Source organism: Podarcis erhardii, assembly GCF_964252035.2.
Source record: "Podarcis erhardii genome assembly, chromosome: 5".
NCBI lineage: Eukaryota > Metazoa > Chordata > Lepidosauria > Squamata > Lacertidae > Podarcis > Podarcis erhardii.
In genome coordinates, this window is record NC_138509.1 from 70,762,713 (window position 1) to 70,789,112 (window position 26,400).

The 26,400-nt window shown below is 41.0% G+C and overlaps 2 protein-coding genes and 1 long non-coding RNA gene across 4 annotated transcripts in view; 2 read left to right on the top strand and 1 right to left on the bottom strand.

Moving 5' to 3' along the window:
- Positions 1-5,397, top strand: part of SGPP2 (sphingosine-1-phosphate phosphatase 2) — a 28,712-nt gene extending 23,315 nt beyond the window's left edge. The window contains exons 5-6 of one of the 2 annotated variants that reach the window (XM_081861622.1): positions 1,991-2,291; positions 4,778-4,984. In XM_081861622.1, the coding sequence (XP_081717748.1) occupies positions 1,991-2,291; positions 4,778-4,848 (372 nt within the window). In that variant the 3' untranslated portion in view covers positions 4,849-4,984. Of the gene's footprint in view, positions 1-1,990; positions 2,292-4,777 lie in introns of both variants that reach the window. The other variant, XM_081861621.1, reaches the window with a different exon arrangement.
- A 4,311-nt stretch (positions 5,398-9,708) lies between these two features.
- Positions 9,709-26,400, bottom strand: part of FARSB (phenylalanyl-tRNA synthetase subunit beta) — a 28,718-nt gene continuing 12,026 nt past the window's right edge. The window contains exons 12-17 of the mRNA XM_081861582.1: positions 24,426-24,633; positions 23,946-24,026; positions 22,685-22,777; positions 21,755-21,872; positions 19,971-20,123; positions 9,709-10,481 (exon numbers count right to left, since the gene is read on the bottom strand). Coding sequence (XP_081717708.1) covers positions 10,330-10,481; positions 19,971-20,123; positions 21,755-21,872; positions 22,685-22,777; positions 23,946-24,026; positions 24,426-24,633 — 805 coding nt within the window. The 3' untranslated portion in view covers positions 9,709-10,329. The remainder of the gene's footprint in view (positions 10,482-19,970; positions 20,124-21,754; positions 21,873-22,684; positions 22,778-23,945; positions 24,027-24,425; positions 24,634-26,400) is intronic.
- Positions 11,168-17,467, top strand: LOC309341840. The gene is made up of 2 exons (XR_014156583.1): positions 11,168-13,739; positions 16,970-17,467. It is a non-coding gene; the product is annotated as an uncharacterized lncRNA (long non-coding RNA).

Genomic DNA, 26,400 nt, shown 5'->3' on the forward strand with positions numbered 1-26,400 from the left:
ATAAGAGCATGGTGGTAGACTTCTGATAGCTGTTGGCCATTGGATGAGGAAGACAGAAGAAGGCGGGTATAAAGAGAGGGAGGGGTGGCTTTGGTGACCTCTAAAGGGAGCGGGTGGGGTAGATGGGGTTGGCAAGTGAAGCAGAGCACAGCCCCTGGTTTATAAATAATACCCTATGCTTGAACATCATCAGCCTCTCTCACTGTGCTCATAGATTGAGCACCATTCTTTAGGCATCTCTTGTATTTACTGTAGGTGCCCTGTGGGGCAAAGCCTTACTGGTAGAACTAAGTACAATAGCTTGCTGGCTTAGTGGTGAGCTGGACTTTCTGCTCCTCCTTCTCCCAGAGCTACAAGTATATCTGGTGACTGGGAAGGGCTGCAAAGCTGGGTGATTTGCTTCCTGGAATGCGTCATCTTGACTCATAGTATGTTATATGACTACTCCTACATGTAGCCTCTTTCACTGAAAATTAGGCCTGATGTAGCTTCTGTAGTGAGAAGAGGTGTGCATCATTTTTCACGGTGCCGCTAGCTGATTCTATACCATGAGCCTCCTGGATCACACATGACATTTGCTTGTTTACCATCCTCATCAGGCACATTGGTAAAGGTCTTGACCTCAGTAGATCAAACCAATAATTTGAAAGGGAGGATGTCTCCAGTCTAGATTTAACTAATGACCTAAAGTCAGTCAGTAAAAATTCTCTGCATATTTCCCTTGATAAGTGATAAGAAGAGACTTTTCTAAATTCAGATGGGGTTGGTGGTAAAGAAGAGAGAAGCCTTTGTTGACAGTCTTGAGAGAACAAAGCTACTTTAATTTGGGTGGGGAGGGAGGTCCCCTTCTTAAAATAGATTTAAATTATAGTTCTGTGAGATTTTTTTGCTATCACAAGAAAATGAAATACAGTGCATGCCTATTAGGAAGTAAGGCCCATTCCATGAGACTTAGTCCCAGGTAAGTGACTGTTGAATTGTAGCCTTAAAAGATTTTAATATGGTTGCATAATTGGTTTATATATTTTTTGTAAATCACTTAGAGGCCTACTTTGGCATTTAGCAGTATATAACATAATAAAGAATAATAATAATAATGTAGCAGCAAAAAAATGTTCTGCAATTTAAATCTATTTGAATAAACTTAGTTATCTGTAGCTAATGTAGAAGATTTCTTGAATCTTGTCCTGATTCTAGAATAACTTCCACTCTTCTTTCACATCACCCTGGAATGTTGTAGATTCCAGCATCATGGAGGATGTAAAATGGTGGTCTGACCATCAACACAGTTGCTGCTACTATCACCTACAGTGAAAAAAACAAAACTAAAAAATAATAGCAAAATTGGAAGTCTGTGCTAATGGTGAATTCTATCCCTGAGAAACTTTTGGAAGAAGAGTTTGAAGAAGAAGAAGAGTTTGGATTTGATATCCCGCTTTATCACTACCCTAAGGAGTCTCAAAGCGGCTAACAATCTCCTTTCCCTTCCTCCCCCACAACAAACACTCTGTGAGGTGAGTGGGCTGAAAGACTTCAGAGAAGTGTGACTAGCCCAAGGTCACCCAGGAGCTGCATGTGGAGGAGCGGAGACGCGAACTCGGTTCCCCAGATTACGGATCTACTGCTCTTAACCACTACACCGAGATTCCTTGCTTTGCTCTTGCCCTAAGAAATTCAACAGTGTCCACAATATATTTGCATCTGCACCCAAATATGGAGAATTTCAAGAGGCCATTAGTGCATAGCTCTAGGGTGAACCACTTGGAGGTTCTGTTTACCATCAAATGGTATATACATTTTGTTTAAATAATAAGTGGCATATTATTACAAAAGTTGGGTGTCACCCCCCACTCTCTACCAAGCCGTAGCAAAATTTCAGGGGGGTTCCAGGTGCTCACCCAGGGTCTGTGCTCCTTTGAAAAATTGAAGATGTGGTGGAGATAGTCTTAGCTTTAAGAAATATGATTTATTCACCTATTTACACCTTCAGTCTGCATGGAGGGAGTCGAGAGCTTACAGCATGGTCATCTCAAGCAGGGCTTGTTTCCCACAGCAGTGCAGCTCTGGAGTCAAAGGCATCACAACCAGTCAGCCTTCAGCCAGCCGTCCCAAGATGGAACTCAGTCTTCTCTTTCCACCCCCTCTCTTCTTCTTCTTCCCAGCACATCTTACTAAAAAGCACTCTTTTCCCGTCACCACTCACACACACCCCATCACCTTGGCAACCTCTGTCTGCCCAGGCCCAAGAAGGGCCATTAAAACCTTTTGTCATGTTAATGCCTCTATCCCAGGTGAGCCCCTGGCTTGGAAAGGAACCTTAGCCTGTATTTATCCACTGGCCTGCAATCTTCCCTTCAATACTCCAAATAATCAAAATCAAAATTTATAGGATTTAGCTCCTCCTCACCCCGCATACCGATAACAATATTCTTCATTTTACATTCAGCATGGACTACAGATGTGTTGACATGATTTTAACATTTTAGTCTTCTCGCATGTAATTGACAGTAGCTGAAGTCCTCTAAATGGTTCTTTCTTTCTTTCTTTCTTTCTTTCTTTCTTTCTTTCTTTCTCTCTTTCTTTCTTTCTTTCTTTCTTTCTTTCTTTTTTGCTTCTCTTAATAAATTCCACTCTGACCTGACAAAGCTGGTTTCAGGCTGCTCAGCAGCAATCCAGACTTCAGTGTTAACATATGTTTTTGCCTGAAGATGCCTGTGCTGATCTACGGAGAGGCATAACTTAAATCCTTTGAACTGCATTCATCTACTTTTGTGATGGTTTTCTCCTTAATCTTTTCATTAATAGAGCTTCCTCCTTGTGCAAAAGTGGATGAAGGAAACATAATCCTCCTTTGAAATTAAGAGATTTAACAGATTATGGGCGGGGAAGGGCTTGGCATGAACAGAAACCTGTTGTTTAAACTTGCTTTAGATGCGTTCCTGAAACTATTTGCTTCAGTGAATTTATTGTCACTTTTTATTTGGGGGTTATATTGATGGTTTCATTGTCCTTTGGCAAGCAAAAAGAATGAAAATATCTATAGGGTTCTCCATGTGTACGGTGTGCACCAGAGGTGCCAGTATTTGGGCACACTTAGATATTTTTGAGAGAGCACTGTCAGCGTCACTCTGGTCACTTCTGCCCCCTATCCCTGCCCCACACACAGCAGGAAGAGTGTATCAGCAAACACACACTTTGCTTTTACAAGGGCTCTGGGTTAAAGTCAGATCTGATAGACTTGATGCGAGCCTTGAAAAGCACCCAAGAGACAGAAAATGCAAAAGACTCTGATTCTTTTGACTCTGAAGACCAGTGTGGTGTAGTGGTTAAGAGCGGTAGTCTCGTAATCTGGGGAACCGGGTTCGTGTCTCCGCTCCTCCACATGCAGCTGCTGGGTGACCTTGGGCCAGTCACACTTCTTTGAAGTCTCTCAGCCCCACTCACCTCACAGAGTGTTTGTTGTGGGGGAGGAAGGGAAAGGAGAATGTTAGCCGCTTTGAGACTCCTTAAAGGGAGTGAAAGGCGGGGTATCAAATCCAAACTCCTCCTCTTCTTCTTCCTCTTCTTCTTCTTCTTCTTCTTCCAGCTTCCTCCTTCTTTCAGCTGCATGCCCTTTTCCAAGGGAGAAAAAGCTAACACCTTTGTGCTTGTACTGCAGTAGAAGTTTCAAATATGACCATAAACACAATAGCTTTAAAATAATAATGATAACAACAATGGGAGGACTATGGAGGAAACAGAGAAATTCATAGAGGCTTGGGAAGAATGTGATCTGGATTCTCTGGAACAAATTGAGAAAGTACTACATAAATACTCAGGATAAAAGACCTCCTTCTTATTGTTTTAGCCTTTGAGTTTTGCTGCATAGGAATATGGTTGCAGGTGTTACTGTTGATGCTGCAAATACATGAAATGGTAGGAAAACAACTTTTAGCAAAGAACTGGTGCAGAATGCACAGAATGTTACCAGGCAAGGAAATCACCTGCAAGGAAAAAAGTTTTCTGGGTTGATATCTCTCCCATTCCCCCTCCCCCCGTGTTTGTCAACTTGAACTAAATAAGGTAATTTATTTTTTGTGCTGCCAGGTAGATGCACCTATATGCACACTTTTAAACGGGCATGCAATTGTTCAAGTCCTTATCCAAATGCATTCTAAAGGAAGTGATTCATCTGTTAATCATTAACCTGGTAATACATAAAGCAGGATGACACAAGTTCCAGGGCCATAGCCTCAGAGGCCAGGGGTTGCTATGAGGCTTTAGAGCCCTTCCTGAATTTTCAGCATTTTATTATTTCATTTGATTAAAGTTCATCTTTAGCTCCTGTACTTCATTCTTGAACAACCATGCATGTTTCCCTTTATATGCCCGTAAGTAAACTGTGGCCCCACCTTCCTCTGTCCCACCCAACTGGTTTGCAAAAGGAGACAAGCATTTGAAACTTTTTTGGTTATGAAGTTATACATTGAACTTAAATTAATTTGCTTAATTTGTCTGTATTTAGGCTTCCTGGGTAGCCTTAAGGTCCATTTAATTTGTCAGCGGTCTTGCAAAGCTCCAAAATGCATTAACTTCAAAACAATTTGGCTTTGTTGTTCATAGGTTTTCTGCTCAGCATAGTTACATGCTCAATATACGTAATATGCTCAAGCACCACAACTCAGTGATCTTTAGCAATTCATCAGATACCTATTCTTACAGTTACTTTAGGGGAAGGATGGTCTGCTTGAAGGAAATGAGAATGCGCTGTATGCCTAACACCTCTGTGTCTTTCTAGGACGTGATTGTTGGCAGCCTGATCTCAGCCATATTAACTGCTCTGGCTTATCCAACTTGGGACCTCCTTGATCACCTGATGCTGACCAGCCCCTGGTGCCCCATGTTCTGCATCGTTGTCCCCCTCATCTTATGCTACAACTACCCCAAACTGGATTACTATAGCCCTACTAGGGCAGACACAACCACTATTCTGGGAGCTGGAGCTGGAGCAATTACAGGGTTCTGGATAAACAACCACTACGTTTCAAATGTTTCGGCTGAAGAAGCGACACACAGCATCCCTTCGGTCACTGGCGAAATGCTCTTGCTGGTTCTTGCACAGTTTTTGGTGGGAATTGCTGTACTGCTGATTATACGGCAGATCATCAAAAGCCTGGCTCTTAAATCACTGTGTTCTTGGTACAAGGTTTCTATTAATGACATTGAAGCTATGCAGCAAATACAAATTGAAGTGCCCTATAAATTTATAACCTATTCTACCATCGGCCTGAGTGCTACGGTGCTTGTGCCATTGCTGCATAAATTATTGGGCTTAAACTGAACGCTGCACACTTTTTTTAAAAGAAGCAGTCCAGATTATAGGGTGCAATAAAAATGCATGCAGAAGCAAAAACTTGAGCAGCAAAGTGTCGTGCCTTCCTGCATAGCTCTACAACATAGATAATAGTGGAGATCTAAACTGAGTTTCCAGTAATTTTTGTTCGCTGCAATCTTTTAACACGCTGTGGCTGCTTCAGCGACTATGGCTGTCTGAGCTAAACATTTAGTGCAACTAGAAGCCTGCCATGACAGACAGACAGATCTGTTCCTCCTAGATCTAGTGGTTTGAAGAGTTTCTTCAGGGTTGTCAAACCTCAAAACAAGCCCTTCAAGGGATGCTGCCAGATAAGGGTGGTTGGAGAAGCGCCTCCTTTTTAAAGAAAATAAAGCAAAACTACAAGTACAGTGGTACCTTGGGTTACAGACACTTCAGGTTACAGACGCCGCTAACCCAGAAATAGTACCTCGGGTTAAGAACTTTGCTTCAGAATGAGAACAGAAATCGTGCAGCGGCAGCAGGAGGCCCCATTAGCTAAAGTGGTACCTCAGGTTAAGAACAGTTTCAAGTTAAGAATGGACCTCCAGAATGAATTAAGTTCTTAACCCGAGGTACCACTGTAATTATCTTTACAGGCTTAACAGTCTGAGACTTGGGAGGAAGATAAGCACTCTCAGGGAGAAATAAGATGCTGTAAACAGGGAAGCTGGGTTGGCACTGAATCTGGCTGCCCATCTAGCAGGATGACAAACACTGAAGTCATATATTGCAAAACAGACTCCCGGTCATACAAATTCACACGTATGGGTATAATTATGTTGTGTTCTTAACACATCCATGTTATTAAGCTGAGTCATGTCTGAAGCTGTGCTCTGGTATGCTATGGCATTGGCCCAGAATGTTGAAAACACTGTTGCTGTGACTTGTAGGCCACCAAGAAATGAATTGCAAGGACCAAGTAACTGATGGCAAGTGCAAATGTGATTGCAGATTTATTTTTTTAACTGCAGTAATAACAAAGTTAGATCTTCATGTCCTCTTTCTTTCCACTAATTGCTCTTGTGCAAAGTGGTATTTCCTATTGGCAATGAAGGCTCCAGCAAGAACTGTGAAACAACTCCTGCCCTTTTTGGAGCTTGAGGACAGGATGAAACTAGCATTGGTCTGACTTCGGCGCTGCCATTCCAAGTGTTGGTAAATTGCTATCTGCCTGCTGCTTTGCATAGATTCCTGCTGTAGGGAAGCCAATTTAGCACACTTATCAGAGCCTTTAAATGAAATGCTGCTTAGACATGTAGATTTGATAATTAACTGGAGTCTAAATGTTAACCTAACTTTAATCTAAACAAAAAAACCCCAAACTAGGAATGGCTTAGGCTGGGAGAGGGCTATTCTGCTGATGTCTTGCCCATGGGTTTCCTATAACGGCATCTGGTTAGCCGCTGTAAGAACAGAATCTTGGAACTAGAAGATCCTTCCGTCTGATCCATTAAGACCGTTCATATATCCTTAAGCTTCAGTATTACATTAAGGGTATAACTCCTACATATAGTCCTGGAATTTGAACATGTCCTATAAGAAATACAAGGCTCTCATCTTTTCCGCCATGCTCATTCCTTAAATAACATGTTCTGTAAAATGTGGGGGTTGTATGAAGGCAAAGACCTGAACCCCACGGGGATTCTAATGACAATACAGAACTTCCCTGGAGCAGAATTTTACAATGTAAGTGGGGTTCTCTTCATCATGCTAAAGTAGATGCACTTGCAAGGGAGTGCTGGCATATATGGTATACTTGCTAAACCCCTCAATCTGCATCTAAATTGGAGGTGAATCTGTTGAGCTGATAGGCAAGAATATGGGTTGTAAGAGAATATAAGGGTCCCTCCCATCTGCCAGCTACTGCATTCTCATCATCTCAGCAAAATATCGGTGTAACAGCAAGCTTGCACAAAAATGTGTGGTTGTGTCCCTGGACAGGGATGGATATATATATATATATATATATATATATATATATATGCTTTCGTAGATTTTCACGGGTACAGGAATGCAGGTTTTGGTGTCCTCGGGTGTCTTCCCGTGTAAAAGTTGGGGTGTCTAGGCGACGTTTCGACGAGGTCTCACTCGTCATCTTCAGGCTGGTGCTTTCGGCTTCTTGTTACTGGAACAGAGCCAACTCTGTTCCAGTAACAAGAAGCCGAAAGCACCAGCCTGAAGATGACGAGTGAGACCTCGTCGAAACGTCGCCTAGACACCCCAACTTTTACACGGGAAGACACCCGAGGACACCAAAACCTGCATATATATATATATATATATATATATGCAAATAAATTTATGTGTCCCCACCTTTGCAATGGCTTCAGATTTAGCTGTAGCTCTAAAACTGCTCTTTTAAATGCATCTATTTTATTCTTTTATGATCACGTATGTATGCTGCAATTTATAAACCACAACCTGCACAATTTCTATTTTTGTATTTTACTGTAAGTTGTAAAGTGTATTCTGAAAATTCTGACTTTATTCAAACTGAAAATGTTTCCAGAAACTATTTTTTATTAAAGCTTATTTTGTCACATACATTGCAAGTGTATTATATAAAGTAGGAGGCTACTATGAAGCAGGCAGAAGATTGAAGGGCAACCCACTATTTTCATGCAGCAGATTTTTTGTTCATAGAACAATAGAATTGTAGAGTTGGAAGGGGGTCTTCTAGTCCAACTGCCTGCAATGCAGGAATCCCAACTAAAGCATCCATGGCAGACGGTCATCCAGCCTCTGCTTAAAACCCTTCAAGGAAGTAGAGTCCACCACTTCCAGAGGGAGACCATTCCAGTATTAAATTGCTCTTACTGTCAGAAACATGCTTAGTTGGAATCTCCTTTCTTGTAACTTGAATTCACTGGTTCAGGTTCTACCAGCCACAGCAGAAAACAAGCTTGCTCCATCCTCCATATGACAACCCTTCAGATATCTGAAGATGGTTATTGTATCTCCTCCCAGCATACCCAATTCCCTCAACCATTCCTCCTAAGGCTTGGTTTCCAGACCCTTGATCATCTTTATTGCCCTCCTCTGCACTAGTTCCAGCTTGTCAATATCCTTCTTAAATTGTGGTGCCCATAACTAGACACAGTATTTCAAGTGTGGTCTAACTAAGGCAGAATACAACAGTACTAGGACATCCCTTGATCTGGACACATAACTTATGTTGATGCATCCTAGAATAACTTTAGCTTTTTTTACAACTTCAATCACACTGTTGTTTCATGTTAAGCTTGTGGTCTACTAGGACCACTACTTGCCTTCTGGCAAGCCAAATGTCCCCCATCTTATATTTTTGGAGCTGGTTATTCCTGCCTAAGTCCCTATTTCATTTTGTTAGCGTTGGGCCAGTTCTCCAATCTGTTAAGGTCATCTTGAATTCTGATTCTGTGTCTTCTGCAGCATTAGCTACCCCTCCCAGTTTGGTGTCATCTGCAAATTTGATGAGTATCACTCAGTTCCTTCATCCAAGTCATTTATAAAGGTGTTGAACAGCAACAGAACAAGGAAACATTAGGAGGTACTCTTCGGGTTCCGTCAGCCAACCAGCTACAAATCCAAGTAACTGTCCAGCCCACAATTACCAGTTTCTTTGCAAAGGTATCATAGGGGACTTTGTCAAAGAATTACTGAAATCAAGATACACTACATCCACAGCACCCCCTGATCCACCAAGTTTATAACTTTCAAAAAGAGAGATTTGTCTGGCATTACTTGTTTTTGAGAAACCCATGTGCAGCATCCTTTTTAAATTGCTCACATTACTTCTTCCCAAGGTTCCCAGTACTTCCATTTTGTCGCAGTTCCTCCCTGTTGGTGAGGACCAGGGCCAAGATAGATGAGCCCCTTGTTGCTGCTTCTACCTTCTGGGAAAGGAATTTGTCAGTGAGGCAACTGCAGAATTTGCTGGCCCTTAACATTCTCGGCAGAGTTTGAGTTCCAACAAACACTGGGGTAGTTGAAATCTCCCATTACTGCCTTCTCTCTCCTTTTTGAATGTTTGGTAATCTGCCGTAGGAAGGCATCATCCAAGTCATCAGTCTGGCTTGGAGGTCTATGGTATACATATTGTTTACATATAATGCTACTTCTCCTCCCCTCCTGTTTGGTCTCCTCCTTTTTAACATGGCAACCCAAAGAGTTCCTTTAGATAGATGTGATAGCTTCCAAAAATGCACTGGGGCTTTCTCATTTCATATTCCAGTCGCAGTTTCTCTGCCAGCACATGAGAAGTCAGGAGGGTGATAAGATGGTGTTCTACAGGTCTAGTTTGAGCAATCTCAGGCCTATGACAGAAGCAGTGCTCACCACACCAGTCTTTCTCAAGGGAACTTAGGTGTATATAAATACAGAACCTTCAAGTTTTATTTTGATCCCTTCTTTACAATAAAACAGGTTAACATACAACAGTATCTTTTATAGAAATCTTGCTTTAAAACTGCTGTACTTTACAAGAAATGCACATTTCTCAACCCTGAAGAGTTCATATCAACCCTATACAAAGAAAGCTTAATTCCTCAGTTCTGTTCACATTTGTTCAACATTTGCTACAATCAATTATGTTATTTCATGCAATAAAAGAATGTGATTCCTGTTATGCAGCTATAATCTGTTACAGTTTGAGATTCAGCCTCTGGAACATTCTGGAGAACAGATCATGTTCTTTGCCCATATATATTCATGGTAATATATTGAACTTTTTTATTTTTTACATCTGACTGATGGCTCAATCTGTTAAGAAAAGCCCTAAAAAAAACCCTGAAGGCAGTATTATTGCACTGAAGGAACATTTAGCAAAGAGCAAAATAAGACTTGTCTATTTCATTGCCTAATTTATTAAAATTAGGGACGGTCCCGATGGTAGAAACAGACCCTCTTGGAAACAGAACTATGTGGACTTTTTGGGGGGACGGGGGGAGGAAACAGAACTATGTGGACTGAAGAAGCATGCTGTTGTCAGGATTTCACACGAAAGGCTCAATTGTGATTTCTAGGGCAGAGCAGGGCATGGTGAGCTCAAATTGGGTGACGACGTCAGGGTGGAGAACTCCTAGCTTCCCAATAATCTGCCCTTTTGCAAAGATCTCAGCACAGCGTCCAGGGAAAAAAGCAGGGTCTGAAAGAAAAGGGAGAAATGAATGTTTCTCATAATAATACTATTAATAAATAACTATTATTTTATTATTTGTACCCCATCCATCTGGCTGGGTTGCCCCAGGCATTCTGGGCACTAAACCTCAAGTAAACATCAAGAGCAGAAGGGTGTGTTACACGAGAATAATTTTTGCTAAACAATGAAAGATTGCTTCTCTTATCATAGCCCAATTTTATTAATGCTAGAGAAGAAATATTTTTTGGGGGGTGGGGGATGAACCCTTAAGTAGACATGCTTCACATTTCCAGGGCGAAGTGTAAGGGGTTGGACTACTAGATGATGCCTTGGGGATCCTTCCAACTCTACAGTTCTTCGATTCTACATTCAGTGTACAGGTTACAAGCTTTTGCACAGAGTGAGTAAGAATGATGAATCCACCAAAGCTGCTTCATGTATCGCGAAACAAAATATGTCAATGCTTGGACAAATCATAATTCAATTAAATAAGACTTATGAATGAGCCCCTGTACACAGCTGCTTGACCTTCTCTTCATGCAAGAGAAGAAACAAGCCATGGAGCCAGACTTAATACTAAATGGCTGTTACATTCAAAGCACGGAAACTATGGTTAATGGCTTCCAAGCAGACAAGGATATGAAGACAACTTCATATCATGACTTATTATCCCGGCTTGTTTGGAAGCACATGTTAACAGGCTGCTATAGTTAACTGTGATTCCTGGCTTGATTCACCAATTCCCACAAAATAAGGAAGTAGGTGCGATAAAGGGGTCATTCACATATACGTGGGCAACGTTCTGTGGGCCAATGATGATTAGTGAAATGGAACTACTAGTCTTAAATAGACAAAATGGCACCAATAAAGGCTTACTCTCTTGCAGTTGAAGTGATTTTGTCTCTTGCTGCACCCCCATGTGTAATCAAAATCTCCTGTAACTCATTCAAATCCTCTGAAACTAATAAAACTAAATGACCAATCCATGCATTCTTTTTCTCACGGTAAAGTCACACAGTAACTTTACCATGTAATTCTAATGCAGTGAAATGTTCATGCAACACAGCCCCCACATGGGAAGAACGCTATAAGATGAGGTCATTTTTCAAAATCTTTCCTCACCCCCCAAAAAATTGTGGTGGATGTTTCACAGGAATCTATTGTCAAACAAAAACTGTATTAATAGTCATCCATCAAAGACTTTACTGTGTTAAAGAGAGCAGAAACTTGGGGATGGGCACTGTGTCCAAACTACGACCTTCACAATCTCTGAAGATGAGAGATCGCCAGAGGTATATCTAGGGGTTGGGTAGGTTGGCCCCTGCTAAGGGCGCAGGTGAGGGGCGGGGTGCACCCCTCTCGGCACCTCACCAGAAAAATCTGGACACTGCCGTGGGCTGTCACTACAGCCCTGTGGCCCTCCCTCCCCAGTCGGCCAACAGTGCTGGTGGTTACTTTGTGCAATGAGACTCCCCTATGAGGATGTTGCCACCTGGCCCTCCCTCCTAGCACGGTCACTGCTTCCTGTCCTCCATTCCCCCTGCTTCCCCCAAGAGCAGCCTTTCAGCTGATGTAGTAACTGAGAAATGTTAGGTGAGGCTCTGAATTTACCACAGCCGAGTCACTTTCCCTTCGTTTCTTTATGGCCTTGACCAATTTCCATCGCAAGAATATTCAGATGTTTGCATTTTACTTTGATGCCCACAAAATCAAATTCTTATTGCCACAGACAGAGAATATTTAAAGTGTCCCAGGGCATCCCAAAGGTTGAGGCATGAAGGTATACCATCTCTATGATCTGTAACTAAAAATGGGCAAGGCACCAAGTACTTTGTAATTAATTCAGATACACACACACACATTGTGGGAACAGAAATGCTAAAACTAGCCTTGTCGTAGGAACACTACATGCAAGCAAGAGACAAAAATCACAGTTCATAGTAAGATTGTCGCTTCTAAAATGCTTTGAAGTTCAAAGAATCTGTTATTAAAGCTTTTACACTATGCCCCTAAGAACCAATAATTGCCTGTGTGTTTAGACTGCAGGACCGCTTTGATTATTCAGGGCGTAATTCTTTGGCCACTAATCCAATCAAGTACCTAGTCTTTAGCACATTTTCTGGCTAATTGACCTTCAAAGGGCTTGTTGAATTCTCTGTGTGCTTGCCGGTCAAACACCTTGCATGGCTTTTCTTCTCTTCCCAATTCCTTCCCTTCTTCCCATGTTTGGGAGAAGAAGATTAAAGGGATGATATTGGGTCAGAGTTGGGAAAAGCTTTAGCGATCATAACAATTATATTCTTATCAGGGGATGGGGGAGAGTATCAGAAGTCAACACTTAAGTAACTGAGAGGCAGGAGACATGTTATTCAGCATGACTACTGAAGTCCTGGTCACATTTTCCCTCGGATAAATGGTTATTTCCTGAACATAACTGGAACAAACCAGATGACTGAAATATGGTGCACACAAAGAAACAGCGATAGTCATGCCAGTAAATAACTTATTCTCTGGTGGTTCTCCGGAAAGCCTATAGAAATCCTCCATGGCTGCTCCTGTTCCAGAAGTTTAGCAAACTCTAACCATGCAAGTTACATCCATAAAGCTTAGATTTGGAAGAGTTTACACACAAATATTTTGTACACCCAAATATTTTGACCAAAATGTGATGGTCAAAACTTTGAAATGTCAGTTCACATTAGAAAAAAATATGTTACTAAATACATAAAATGTCTTCAATCTATCAGGGATTAAAATGGAATCTTTATTTGTTGCTCATTTCATTTCATAAGCTTTCCTAAATTTTACTATGTAAATTATTGTTTGATTTTTATCCTGCCCTTCCTCCCAAAGGAGCCCATGCATAAACAGAAGTTACGTATTCTCTGCCGCACAGAAGCAATACTTTTACTGGTCATTCTATACAGCAAATAAATCTTGTCCATGATTAAATATGGTTTTGCAAGAGAAAACACTATACTCTGCGCACTCAAATATTCCCAAACTGGCATTAGTTACACACTGTCATAAAAAAAGGAGAAATAAAAAAAATTACCACTTGCAGAACAGGAAATCTGATCTGAGTAAATGGCTTATGCTTGAAGTGAAACAGTTAATAGCCCCCAAAGTTCTTAATAAATGCAAGCCTAATCCCTCAATTCAAGAGCAGCCTCTCATCTCTTTTCATCTCTTTAAGGAACATCAAGAAGAAAAATATTTTACTATACATCTGAATCAGTGGGACAGGTGTGGTAGCCTGAACAGGTAAGAAGATACAAAGTGAAAAGGAATAATTACCTAGTCTGTCCATTCTGGAGTTTGGGGACCTGAACTGTCTTCAAGAAGCAAGAGGTTTGTGCTGCAGTTCTTTGAATAAGTATTCTGTGAACTGCCCTGAGACCTCCAGGTATAGGGCGGTATATAAATTCAATATATAATAATAATAAATAACTGTTCTGTAACATCTATAAGGAAGTTTGTTGTTGAACACATGCCTAAGTTTCCATTATTTCTCAACATCTGAAGTTCACTACCTTCTGCACTTTCCCAGTGTTAACTCCACATAAAAGAATTTAGCTTATCAACAATAGATCACACAGTCGATCAAACACACCTAAAAGCCGCCATGGTTTACGGAGATAGTAAAAATAAACTGCCCACAGACTTGGTTTTTCCAGGCAAAATACTAGAGTTGCGTTCTTCAAATGCAGAATCCTACACACTTCTTTACTTACTGCAATGAACTTATTGAAGGAAAACGTATCACTGTAGTTCTGGGCAGATGACTGAAAACTTTGTACAAAGCCAACATGTGGAAAGAGTGGGAAGGGGACTGAAGCAACAGAACGCACCTACAATTTCCACCCATAAATCATACCTTATACACAGAGCTGCTGGGTGTCAAATGGGTGCTTATATTATAGGCAGGCTTACTTCTCTGTGGAGTGTAAACAGACAGTATTTTGGAGGTTGGTTTGTTCTTCCTACAGACTTAAGTATGTCTGAAGTTCTCTACCCTTGTGATCCCTAAGACAAGATGTACTCCATGGATGCAGAAACACTTCCTAGTTACTTTGAATGCACAAGACTTCTCATATGATTAGAAAGAAATGAACAAGATAGTGTTCTCCACTACAGGCATATTAGCATGTGAAGATAACTGCTTCACCATCACTGTCTGAAGAGCACTAAATTTTGGTGCCTATCTACAAACAATTTGAACAGAGGTGTCAAAATTGCTCAAATAGTATACTGTCAGCCTCAGCAAGAAATGACCCCATGCGTAGATCCTAAGTGATACTGGAATAATTATTCATTCTAAGGAAGTTCATCTGGTCCATTAGATCCAAATGCTAGGGTAGAATTCGTCTGGAATATCTTCAAGGTAATGCTGATAATTTAATGGGAACTTCTCAAAACACAACTGGGGCTTGTGTGGGAAGATGTCTCAGTATATTGATGGATTTTGCTGATGGCTTCAGCACCGTGTGACTTGCCTAGATTGGCATGGAGATTATATTTTAGGGTCAGAATTTTGACACACCAACATATTTAGCAAGAACTATGCTAGTCTTTTTTCAGTGGCTTCAGGGACAGACAAAGCCTCACAAACACTGTGCTAGCTTTCCACTGATTTCTTGTGAGCACACTTCACAGGTATGACTGTCTGAGAATGACAAAAATATGACAAATCAAATCAAGATATGAACATGAGCCATGTTGGGCTGGGACCTGGGAGACCAGGGTTCAAATCCCCACTCAACCATGAAGCTCACTGGGTGGCTTTGGGTCAGTCACCATCTCTTATAATAATAATAATTTATTACTTATACCCCGCCAGTCTGGCTGGGCCTCCCCAGGCACTCTGGGCAGCTCCCAACAGAATATTAAAAACATGATAAAACATCAAACATTAAAAACCTCCCTAAACAGGGCTGCCTTCAGATGTCTTCTAAAAGTCAGATAGTTGTTTATTCCTTGACATCTGATGGGATGGTGTTCCTACAGGGTAGGTGCCACTACCAAGAAGGCCCTCTGCCTGGTTCCCTGCAACCTCACCTCTCGCAGTGAGAGAACTGCCAGAAGGCCCTTGGAGCTGGACCTCAGTGTCTGGGCTGAACGATGGGGGTGGAGACGCTCCTAGCTCTTAGCTTTACCCACCTCATAGAGTTGTTGGGAGCTTAATATTGGAGGAGGCAGGGAGGAGAGGGAAAACTACGTACATCATCTTAAACTCCTTGGAGAAAAGCAGGATATAAATAAACAAAAGAAGAGCCCTTCTGGACCCATCTAGTCCAGCATCCTGTTCTCACACTGGCCAGCAGCCACTTATCTTCCATGAGAACGCCAATCCCCATGGGCAGTGGTTCCCCAAACTTTATCCCCATGGACCACTTGAAAAAATACTGAAGGTCCTGTGAGTTTTTTTGCCTGTTCTAGCACTTGTAATGCAATAGGTTAGATGTGGTACAGATTTTAACCATATGTTTACAGACATTCTGCGGACCCCCTGGATGAAGCTTGTGAAGGACCACTGGCAGTTCATGCTCCACAGTTTGGAAACCCCTGTCCTGGGAGGTCACTAACTTGCACATTATGTAGGGGGAATTACAGCACATTATGCTCCCTCTCACCAATCCCAATAAAGGGAACAGAGTGACGGATTTTGATCTCAACACAATAAAGTGTTTGATCTCATGGCAGAGTGTCTAGAGCTTTCCCCTATAGCTGTGAAACATTTCAAATGACCTCTGGTGAGAGAACGAAATAAACTGCAGAACCTCAATACAATTTCAGGAAGAAATACAACCTAGAAGCAGTCTTTTCATGGACTTGAAATCCTACCTCTTTCTAACAGTCTCTACATTTACCCTTTCCACAGATTAATATTTTTTTAAAATAATAATAATAAATGAACTATGTCCTGCGTCTCTTCCATAATGGAACTCAATACAGTATATAGAAACTTTCTAGATACCCTCACATCCAGTCTCAGAACTGTTTAGTTTAAGCAAGGTTGCCTCATCTTGTGCCTTCTGACAATGTCCTGGGACCAGTTAGAACCAATTCATAACAGGATAGGAGAGATTATATGCAGCAGTAGGTGGGAGGTTCTCTCCCTTTGTATCACCCTAAACACTTGCCATTACATAAACATTTAAGCTGGTTCACCAGCTTGCAGTTGCTCCTATAACTCAAGTTACTGTAGGATTTATAAGGTTCAGTAGTTCATTTTTCAGGCTTTAAGAAATATAAGATATTTGTGCTGCAGTTCTTTAAATAAATAAATATATATATGTATATGGCAGAAAACTAGCTTATTAGGTTTGCATAATGCCTGACTAAAACAGCCTGCAACACATTTGTAACGCAAAAACCATTACAAACTATAGATTATAGTGTGACAAATCAAATACAAATGTTTCATATTTTGGTTTCTTTGTTAGGAGTTTATTACTAACAGCATGCTTTTATTTTTTTTCTAAAAAAAAAAGTTGCAGCTTAACTTCTGACACATCTTACCAATCTCCAAGACTCCAAGGAAAAATGGCAGGATGCAGAAATTATTCCCCAGCAAACTGCCTTGTGGCCAATCAAAGAACTAGTTGTGGACCTGGCAATAATTTAACTACCACCACTGCCTGGAGCCCCAGCATGACCTGTGGGAGATTATACGGAAAATGGCCATAGGCTCAGAAATGGAAAAAACCAACCACTGAGGTGTAATCCCTGCTCTGGGAACACGAGAGGAAGGGGTGGGGGATCCCTTTCAAATTACCAACTGTCCCCCAGTATAATAATCAATGGAGTAAACTTAGAATGTATCCTATTGTGAAAGGTCTCAAACAGCATTGAGGCTGGTTGCTTCTGAGACTACTGTTTAACATTTTCATCAAGTGCTAAGTGCAGCATGATCAATAGGTCTGGCCAGGTGGACATCTCAAAATGACATTGAGATTCTTGGAACATTACAACAAAGGTCATCTTGTAGTCATGAGAGTTGTTTTCCATTTTATGGTAATACAAATGTGCAGCGCATATTTCAAAAATTGCAAATAACTGTCTTACTGCCAGCCAAACCTTAAATGAAAAGCTGTCATTGCGATTTACTGTCATTAGCATTTTCCACACTGCGCCACACCTTCAATTAAACAAATGGAGCCCAGAAATAGAAAGAAGTGGAACACTGTTGAGATGCATCACCAGCATTATTGCACAACTTTCCCAATGAGCACTGAAGGAAGGTCCAAGACTTTAAAACGAGGCATTTACATCTCAGCTGCCAGGCTTCCAAGCGTATCTACATTATTAGGTCCACACATGGAACCTGATGTTCATGCAAAGCAGATCCTACAAAGATAGCAGAGTCTGCAGGCCCGATATTTTTCTCCTGCCCACCTGCAACCCTCAAAATGCTCTCCAGAACACTAAGAGGCCCTCTTGAACTGCAGGGTCTGCCGTACATGACTGCTTGTGACAGAATCAAATGAAACCCGATGAAGGAACCTTACATAACCAAGGAGCTCTGCTTGTGCAATGAAAAGAGTAGATATCATCTACTCTGCCAGCAACTGTCTCTAAAGCCTTATGCTGTGATTCTTTCTAGCTATGAGAGATCCTTTTAACTGGAGAGGATGGGGGAGCACCTTCTGTTTTGAGCAAAGATCCCTACTTTTTGAAAATCATGGGAGGATTTTTAAAACGTATTTCTTCCATTTAACCCTACCTAACCCTGCTCTTCCTCTGAAGAGTTCAATGATGCTTAGATATGGTTCCCAGACAGCTTTCTATCCAAGCAGCTTACAGGACCAGACATGCTTTGATTCTGTGTTAGAGCTGTATCATGGACCTTTGGACACTTCTCAGGATTTCTAAAGCGGCAAGCCTCATGCATATACCTGGCAGAAGAAAGTACATGCCCGAAAAGGGACTTGAACCCTGAATACTAAGATTTCAAGGTTGATATTCTAAAAGTTTAACAATTCAGGCCTTTAGACAGAAAAAGCAAGTACGGGGAAGGGAAAGCTTCTCGTCCATGTGTGCTCGTAAACATCTATTTAATCTATTTATGGATCAGTCAAGGAGCACTGAATGTAAAGACAGCATGTACAGTCTCTAAGCTACGCAAAATGTAGTTTACAGTAATGGTCTGCTAATTTCAACGGAAAGCTTGTTTCATATCGCTTAACAAATTAATTTAGAAAATTGCAATTAAGTTTTTGAAAGGGATGCTAAATTTCGGAGATGCATTTATGATTCTTAATAAGTGTCAGATGGTAAATATTTGGGATCGTCCCAGAGTCCTTTCATAAAGGAGTATGGTTTCATCTTTAATAAAACTTGATCACTCAAGGCTAAAATTCTCTCCCAATATACTGCAGGGCTCCAGTTACACTAAACATCAGTGTGAAGGCCTGGGGAACATCACAATTTCACCCATATTTTCAAGCATCTGTAATTGTTGCACAGGTGTTGCTGCAAGGGCAAAAAGGTTGTGACCCTGAGATTAACTTAATGGATATTTAGGTATTACGGGAACAGAAGGTGATCTAATAACCGTGATGTGCACATATGGAACAAGAACGAACATATACAGTAAACAGACACCTTTTCTAAATTATGAAATGAGTCAGATCATTACACAGATCTTAGCAAGGCTTTTATATTAAAAATGTACAAAGTTTTAACTGAAGTCACATACTTGCAACACGCACACTGAATGAAGTACAAGAATTAAACAAAAGAGAATCCTTATTGCAATTTATAGGGCAATTTTAATGACTGGTTGACAACTACACAGCTAAGCTTCATCTCCCTCCCTCTTTTATAAAAGCTACTAGAAATTTGTAGCTCAACATAACTTTGAAAGACACAGGCACTTCGTCATCCCCCCCTCCCCCCCGGTTTAAATATAAACACACCTCAGAGAGCTATTTACAGCTCATTTTAAAAAGTGCATTAGGGACTCTCATTCTTATGGATAAAAAAGGATAGCCTCATGCTACTGTCCACTGGACATTCAACTCCTGATGTTTCATTCACATGGTATGAAGTAAAAAACCCCCGCTATACTTCACAAACACCTGAGGTTCCACGAGGAAAACTGTGGTGCGACACTGTATCAACCTTTGTGATAAAATACCTACCATCTGTATTGTTTGAAAGATCACTTCACTGCACTGAAGAACTACAGAGCGACCAGAAGGAACATTGCCTCCTTACCCCAATTTTGGGATTTTACCTCTCTTCAATGGCCATGTAGCCCCACCTCTCTCTGTTCAGGAGAGTTCCCCCAAACTTCTGAAGAGTCTTTTGGGAGGTTAAGGGGCTAGAGGGGGTGGGAAATTCATTGCTGCTTCCTTCTGCTTGAACTGCAAGACAAGTCATTGTCTCCAAATAATTGCTTTACTAGATAGGCAGTATATAAGGCTCTGATCCACCTGTTCAGCAACTACATGCAGGTAGGGTCCCTGGCATTTTCTGTGCTTCCCTTACCTTCAGTTGCTTTAATATAATATCCCTTCTCTTTACTTGGTGGGATATCCAGCAGCTGCATGACTCTATCCAGCAATCCATGAATTATCTCGAAACCAGGGTTTTTGTTATAATAGACAGCACAAAGATGCCTATGGTTTTTTGTACCGACATCTGGAGAAGAAAGAGGAAACCAAAATTATTGGCTTTACACAGACTGCATTTTATAGCTCTTGTCTGCTTTAATCCAATTTTGTATCAGTGTTTATTTACAGTTACACACTGACCATCTGTAGATCAAAAGAAAAATACAGAATGTAGTAACTTATTAAATAAAAGTAAATAATTAAGAACAAGCAAAAATAAAAGGTCTTTTCTGAGGCTTAGTTCTTTTGGAGTACAAAACTGTGCTTGAATTGTACCACTTCAGACTAGTTGCGAGTGTTGTCAATACTGAATCTTTGACTTTTTTTAAAAAAAAAAGAACATTCCAACTCACAGAAATCTAGCATGTCAAGAAAAAGCATTTTAGCCTAGCCTTCTCCTTGGCATGTTGATTTTTGCTATAGTGTATAAACACCACAATTATACACAGTTTAGTGTGATCTGAACAAGGCCTCAAAGGGCCTCAGGCTCATCCTCATCAATGGAAGAACGAAGCATATAAAATGCAATGAAAAACACAACTAGCATATACTGTAACAACAACAAATTTAAACCTCCACCTGCAGTCTGAAATGACACAGTCCAGGCAGAGCTTTATTACCACAGAGAGAACTCGGCCAAAGTCTGAGTCATATCCAGGCAGTACTAACAGCTCTAGATGTCTCTCCCTCTCTCTCTCTCTCTCTCACACACACACACACACACTCATGACATCCAGATTTGAAATATTGTACTTGATTATGAAGTTCATTCATTACAGACCAAACAGAGTGTTTGCTGCCAAATCTAAGCTAAGCTTTCTCAGTTCATTCTAACTAACTCGAAAACTATGGCGTCATTCCACAAAACAATTCTGCTGTGTTTTAAAAAATGGACCAGACAAATATATTAACATAAATTTCATATGTATTGTAGTGACTTCAAAGCACTGTCTGAAAAACCTGTTTAATACAATTTGCGAGCCAAGAAAACGCAATGAGAAATAAAATTGGTAAACGCTGCCCTCTAGCAACAAAATTTCATAGGACACTTGCATTTGGGTGATGTACATCTTTTTTTTTACCATTATTTTACAAGGTCTCCAAATGATTAGTTAAGACCCATGAATGATCTAATTGCAAAGCTCTACATAGGGTTCCTGAAACATGGCGGATAGAATAAGTAAAAGGACGCATGTTTTAAAATATCAGTTCAAAAGAGAGACATTTCAATAAAAACAGAGAGCTATTGTATAATCATCAACTTTACCCACTGAGTAAGTATATGCTAAAAACATTTCAAAACTGAGGTATGATCCAGTCGAGCACAAAAGCACAGTGGCCACCTGCAAGGGGATTCCCTGACATTCAACAGAGCCCTGCTTCTCCTTCTGCACCTATGTGGATGCATGAGAGCACTCAGCTAGTGCAACAGGCCATGGCAAGTCTATTCATGCCTTCCAATGCATACCTCTATGCTGTAGCAAGCGGAGGGGAAAGGCTGAACAGGGATATGGTACATCTCATTCCCCCTGATGCACTGGCTGAGCACACCCATGTATGAACCCATGGCAGAGGGAAAACAGGGGCAGTACGCTCAGGATGGGACTCAATCATGCCCTTGATTTCTGAAAACATTAGCATTTACTGAGATTAGCTTACCTATGGTGGAATCTTTCACTACAATGTCAGAGATTTCAAAGAGTTTCAGAGGTAAAGGCATTTTCCTGTTAGCAGCAATAGTTTTCAGAAGACCAGGCAAGAGAGTAGTGCGCGCCACCTGTAGGGCACATACGGAACTTTATATATTAAACATGTCTCTATAGGTAAGAACAGGGGTCAGCAAACTTTTTCAGCAGGGGGCCGGTCCACTGTCCCTCAGACCTTGTGGGGGGCCTGACTATATTTTGGGGGGGTGAACGAATTCCTATGCCCCACAAATAACCCAGAGATGCATTTTAAATAAAAGCACACATTCTACTCATGTTAAAAACACCAGGCAGGCCCCACAAGTAACCCAGAGATGCATTTTAAATAAAAGGACACATTCTACTCATGTAAAAACACGCTGATTCCTGGACCGTCTGAGGGCCGGATTGAGAAGGCGATTGGGCCGGATCTGGCCCCCGCGCCTTAGTTTGCCTACCCATGGGTAAGAACATCTCCAACTGAGAGCAAGACGTGGCAACATACACAAGAGTCAAGTATCAGCATTAATAGGAAATATATTTATTTCTCCCTTATTTCTCCCCTACACTTCAGCAATTCCCAGCCGCTTACAATCTGCCAACACAGACCAACATTTGCAGGACTGTCTATGTAGTAATTATCTAAAACAAAGTGTCTGTGAAAAAAAAGCAATACTATTAAACTGGAGAATACAAGACTGAAATTAAATATTGCAAAAGATACTCAGGACTGACCATAAACAATGCAAGCTATAAAACATGGCCTCTGAATGGCTTCTGATTGACATATTTCATACTTATATGCCACAGTAAATCAAAGTTTTTCATTGGCCATAACTCATTTAGAGTTACAGCCAACAAGCAGTTTTGTATTCTAGCCTAAAACTCACTTTATAATTCTCACCTGAAATTCTGCTGTTTTGGGATTTGCTATATGCACAGCTTTCGTTGTAGAGATGTCAACTCCCAGTTTATTAGCAATGTCTTCTTGGGAACACTGATATGAAAAGGAACAAATTAATTTAAACCCAACCAAGTTAAATATAACTCAATTTCAAAAATTACTAATAGCAAAAAATAAATATCTAGGAATGGTCAGGATATGAAGGCTGGCAACACTAAATCTAACTGAGCAGGTCTGTGTTTAACTTTTTAAATTTGAACATGTAGTGTTGAATTTAAACACTAGTTATGTTATCTATTAATTTAATACATTTGTTAGCCATTTTCCGGCATAAGCTCCTGAGATGGTGCAATCTTAAAAACACAAGTAATCTGAATATAATCCAGCCAAACCATAAAACAACAATGGAAACTAGTTATTCAAGATACTGGAAAAATAGAAGCAGCATTTGCCTGGAACCAGAAATTCATCAAACTTCTTGTCTAGTGAGCTTCACTGACAAAGCATGCCAAATGCAGCACACCAAGTCCTCCCTTGGGTCACCAACTACCTCCCCTCAAATAGTGGCAGAACTCAAAGGAGAACCTCTGATGAAGAATATATAGCTTTGGACAGATTTTTAGGACAAAGGCTGATCCTTCAGAAAGCCAGGTCTCAAGTTGCTTACAGTTTCAATAGTTAACATATTTAACAGTGAACTGTGCCTAAAAATGGACATTGCAGCTGTTTTAAGAGCTGGCAAGATGTTCTCTGTAAGACTGGGGTGTGGAACGCATGGCCCTCCAGACGCTATTGGACTGGGCCTGAGGAGCAGGTATTAGCAGATCTATCAGTCAAGCTCCACTCTCTTTAATGTAGAAGGACAGGACCAGCATAATTTACTGCCCCTCCAGAAAAGATGTTTCCAACAGGGCCTCAGTTCTGCAGAACCACTCTTAACATCCTTGTGCCGTAGCCAGCTTGCTCTCTTCCTGGCCACAACCTTCCAAAAAGGAAGGCTCTTTATTCTTCATTTTCTCTCTTCATTCTGCTGATAAGCTCAGGCAGATATGAAAGAGAGGCAGGCTAAGAAGGCTAAGGCAAGTCAGGCAGGGTCTTAGAACTCAAAAAACCAGAGCAACTATTCCTTTTTCACTGCTGTGAAATTTGTTTACACTAAAACATTAGCAAATCGGAGCCTGACAAAATGATCATATACCACTGCTGCTGCCTGAATCCTCAATGAGATTATAGCAGTCTTAAATAGTTCTTTAACACGCACCAGAGAAAAAGTGAGCACTTCAGTAAAGCCTGCCGCTGCCAAATCTTGTCTCAGAAGTTCTGTGAGCTTATTGAGAGGAAGCTAGAGGGAACAAAAAATAATTTTTTCATCTTTCAGCTCAGCGAATATCATAAAATCATGGAGATGACTGCGAGAACGGCTTTTCAAAAAAGGTGATCCCAAACAGCTACATCTGGCCTTGACTGAGGAAATGCAGTTCCCAGTTAGAGATTTAATATGGCCTCCAGGTTTAAATGTTGCCCTCCCCCTCCCCAAGCCCATCCACTGCAGGTCTTTGGAGTTTCTCAGATCAGTTGGGCATCTGTTTTGTATCCCTGCTACAGTAAACTCCCATTGCTAGAAGACATGACAGAATATTGTTTTAATTCTTAGGCGCAGTTTTCTTCTAAGAACCCTTCTGGCATACTTCTAGCCTTTAAACTGACAATACAGACTGTTTACTTAAGGGTGCAATCTTACTTGATTAGCTATGGTGTATGTTTTCGGAATAGTCATCTGAATGTTATTATAGCCATACGCTATTGCTGCGTCTTCTATGATATCACATGCATGGATAATGTCAGCTCTGGTAGGAGGGATTTCAACCTCTATATTGTTCCCATTCGCTATGACGTGTGACTTCAAACACATCCTGGTGAGCAGCTTTGCAAGGTTTGATGGAGTCTCACTAAAACATAAGCAAGAGTAATTTTTAAAGGAAAATATCACATGGTTTCATTCTGAAGCCACTGCCTTTCATTTTCACAGTGATCAAGCTAAAAAAAATGCCAAGTCTCACAAATCAATCCAGGAGATAAAATAGTAGTATTTTGCTGCACAATAGCAAACCTTATGATACTTGGTGTTGAACAAGTCCTTAAGACCTTTCAATTTTCTTTTAAAAATAAAAATAAAAAAACCTGGCTTATAATTTTCAAACACCCGCATTGGCATTTCAAGCAAATATTGTTACCCCCTCAACTTGCACCAACATTTATCCTCTCACACTTATGAGAGGAAGCACACAAATAGGAGTTTGAAAAGTTGCACCCAAGAGAAAGTGTGAAGTAATTAAAATGTCCCAGATCTCAAACAGACTGGTTTCATCCAATAAAGTGAAGCCTAAGTAAAAGATGACTAGTGCCTGTTCCTGACTGAAGCTCCTGCTAGAATTATATTATCTGGTATATATTTTCTTTTTACTTCTTGAGGGCAAGAGATCAGGGGTTGTATGGTGCAGTGCAGCAGTGTATAATTATGGTGTTGTACGGTACTTTCAGTGTTGAAAGGTACTATGCAACTTCAATATCCCTGACAGATGGTCAACCAGCCTAAAATAGGAATAGGCTGCTTTGCGACAGACAGCACATATTTGGATACAATTAATGAGCATTCCCTATCCTGGTGTCTTCTCATTGATTTTGGACAACAGCTCCCATCAGCCCCAGCAATAAAGGACAATAAAGGCACATGGCATCTGATGACTAAAGGCTCAAATGGCAACATGGTTGTCCCCTCCATATCTAAACCAATGTTGTGATACAAAACAACATAACATCTCCAATCTCCCAAGTACCTTAGAACTGGACACCTAAGTATTTCCAACAGCTCAAAATTTCATCGCACTGTCATCAAAATGGAAGAGAGCCGTCACAGGAGCAAAAAGGTTTTAGAAGTTCAGTAGAACAGAGACATACACCTTAGCATGGGTCCCAATTTTGCCCATAAGGCCATTTCCCCCAAACCAAACCCACATCTGAGGCCAGCTGCCAATCCAAACCACGAGCCTTAAAGTGTTTTCCCGATTGTGCATTAACAAGAGAGGTTTGCTCTCACTGTCAGTCAGGGGAACACAGCAGTGCAGCTGATCCCAGAAGAAAGCAGATCCTGGTGGCAACTTCAAGCTCCCTGGAATCCCATGGGGAGCTCCATAGACAGTCTTTAAAGGGATCTGCCAAGAGCCCTGCTCAGTACTATCAGCCAGCTGATCAGCAGGACTTCAAAGCACCGTACCGGACTCCTTGCGACACCAGGTGGTTGACTAATTTGACCTGCAAATGAAATGGGAAGGAAGGACATGGCCCAATAGCCAGATCCAATTCCCAGCTCCTGTTGTACAGATTAAGATTTCAGGTGCTGCATGGCTGGATGAGATCATGTGCCCCTGAATCCGAGCACTGACATATGGGAGATGATTGGCCTTTAATTTGTTTATTTAATTTGAATATTGCCCTTCATCCATAGATCTCAGGGTAGTTCACAACATAAAAATACAATATAAAAATACAAAATACATACAGTGGTGCCTCGCAAGACAAAAAGAATCCGTTCCGCGAGTCTCTTTGTCTAGCGGTTTTTTCGTCTTGCGAAGCAAACCCATTAGCGGATTAGCGGATTAGCGCTATTAGCGGCTTATAGTGGCTTAGCAGATAAGCGGCTTAGCGGCTTAGAAAAA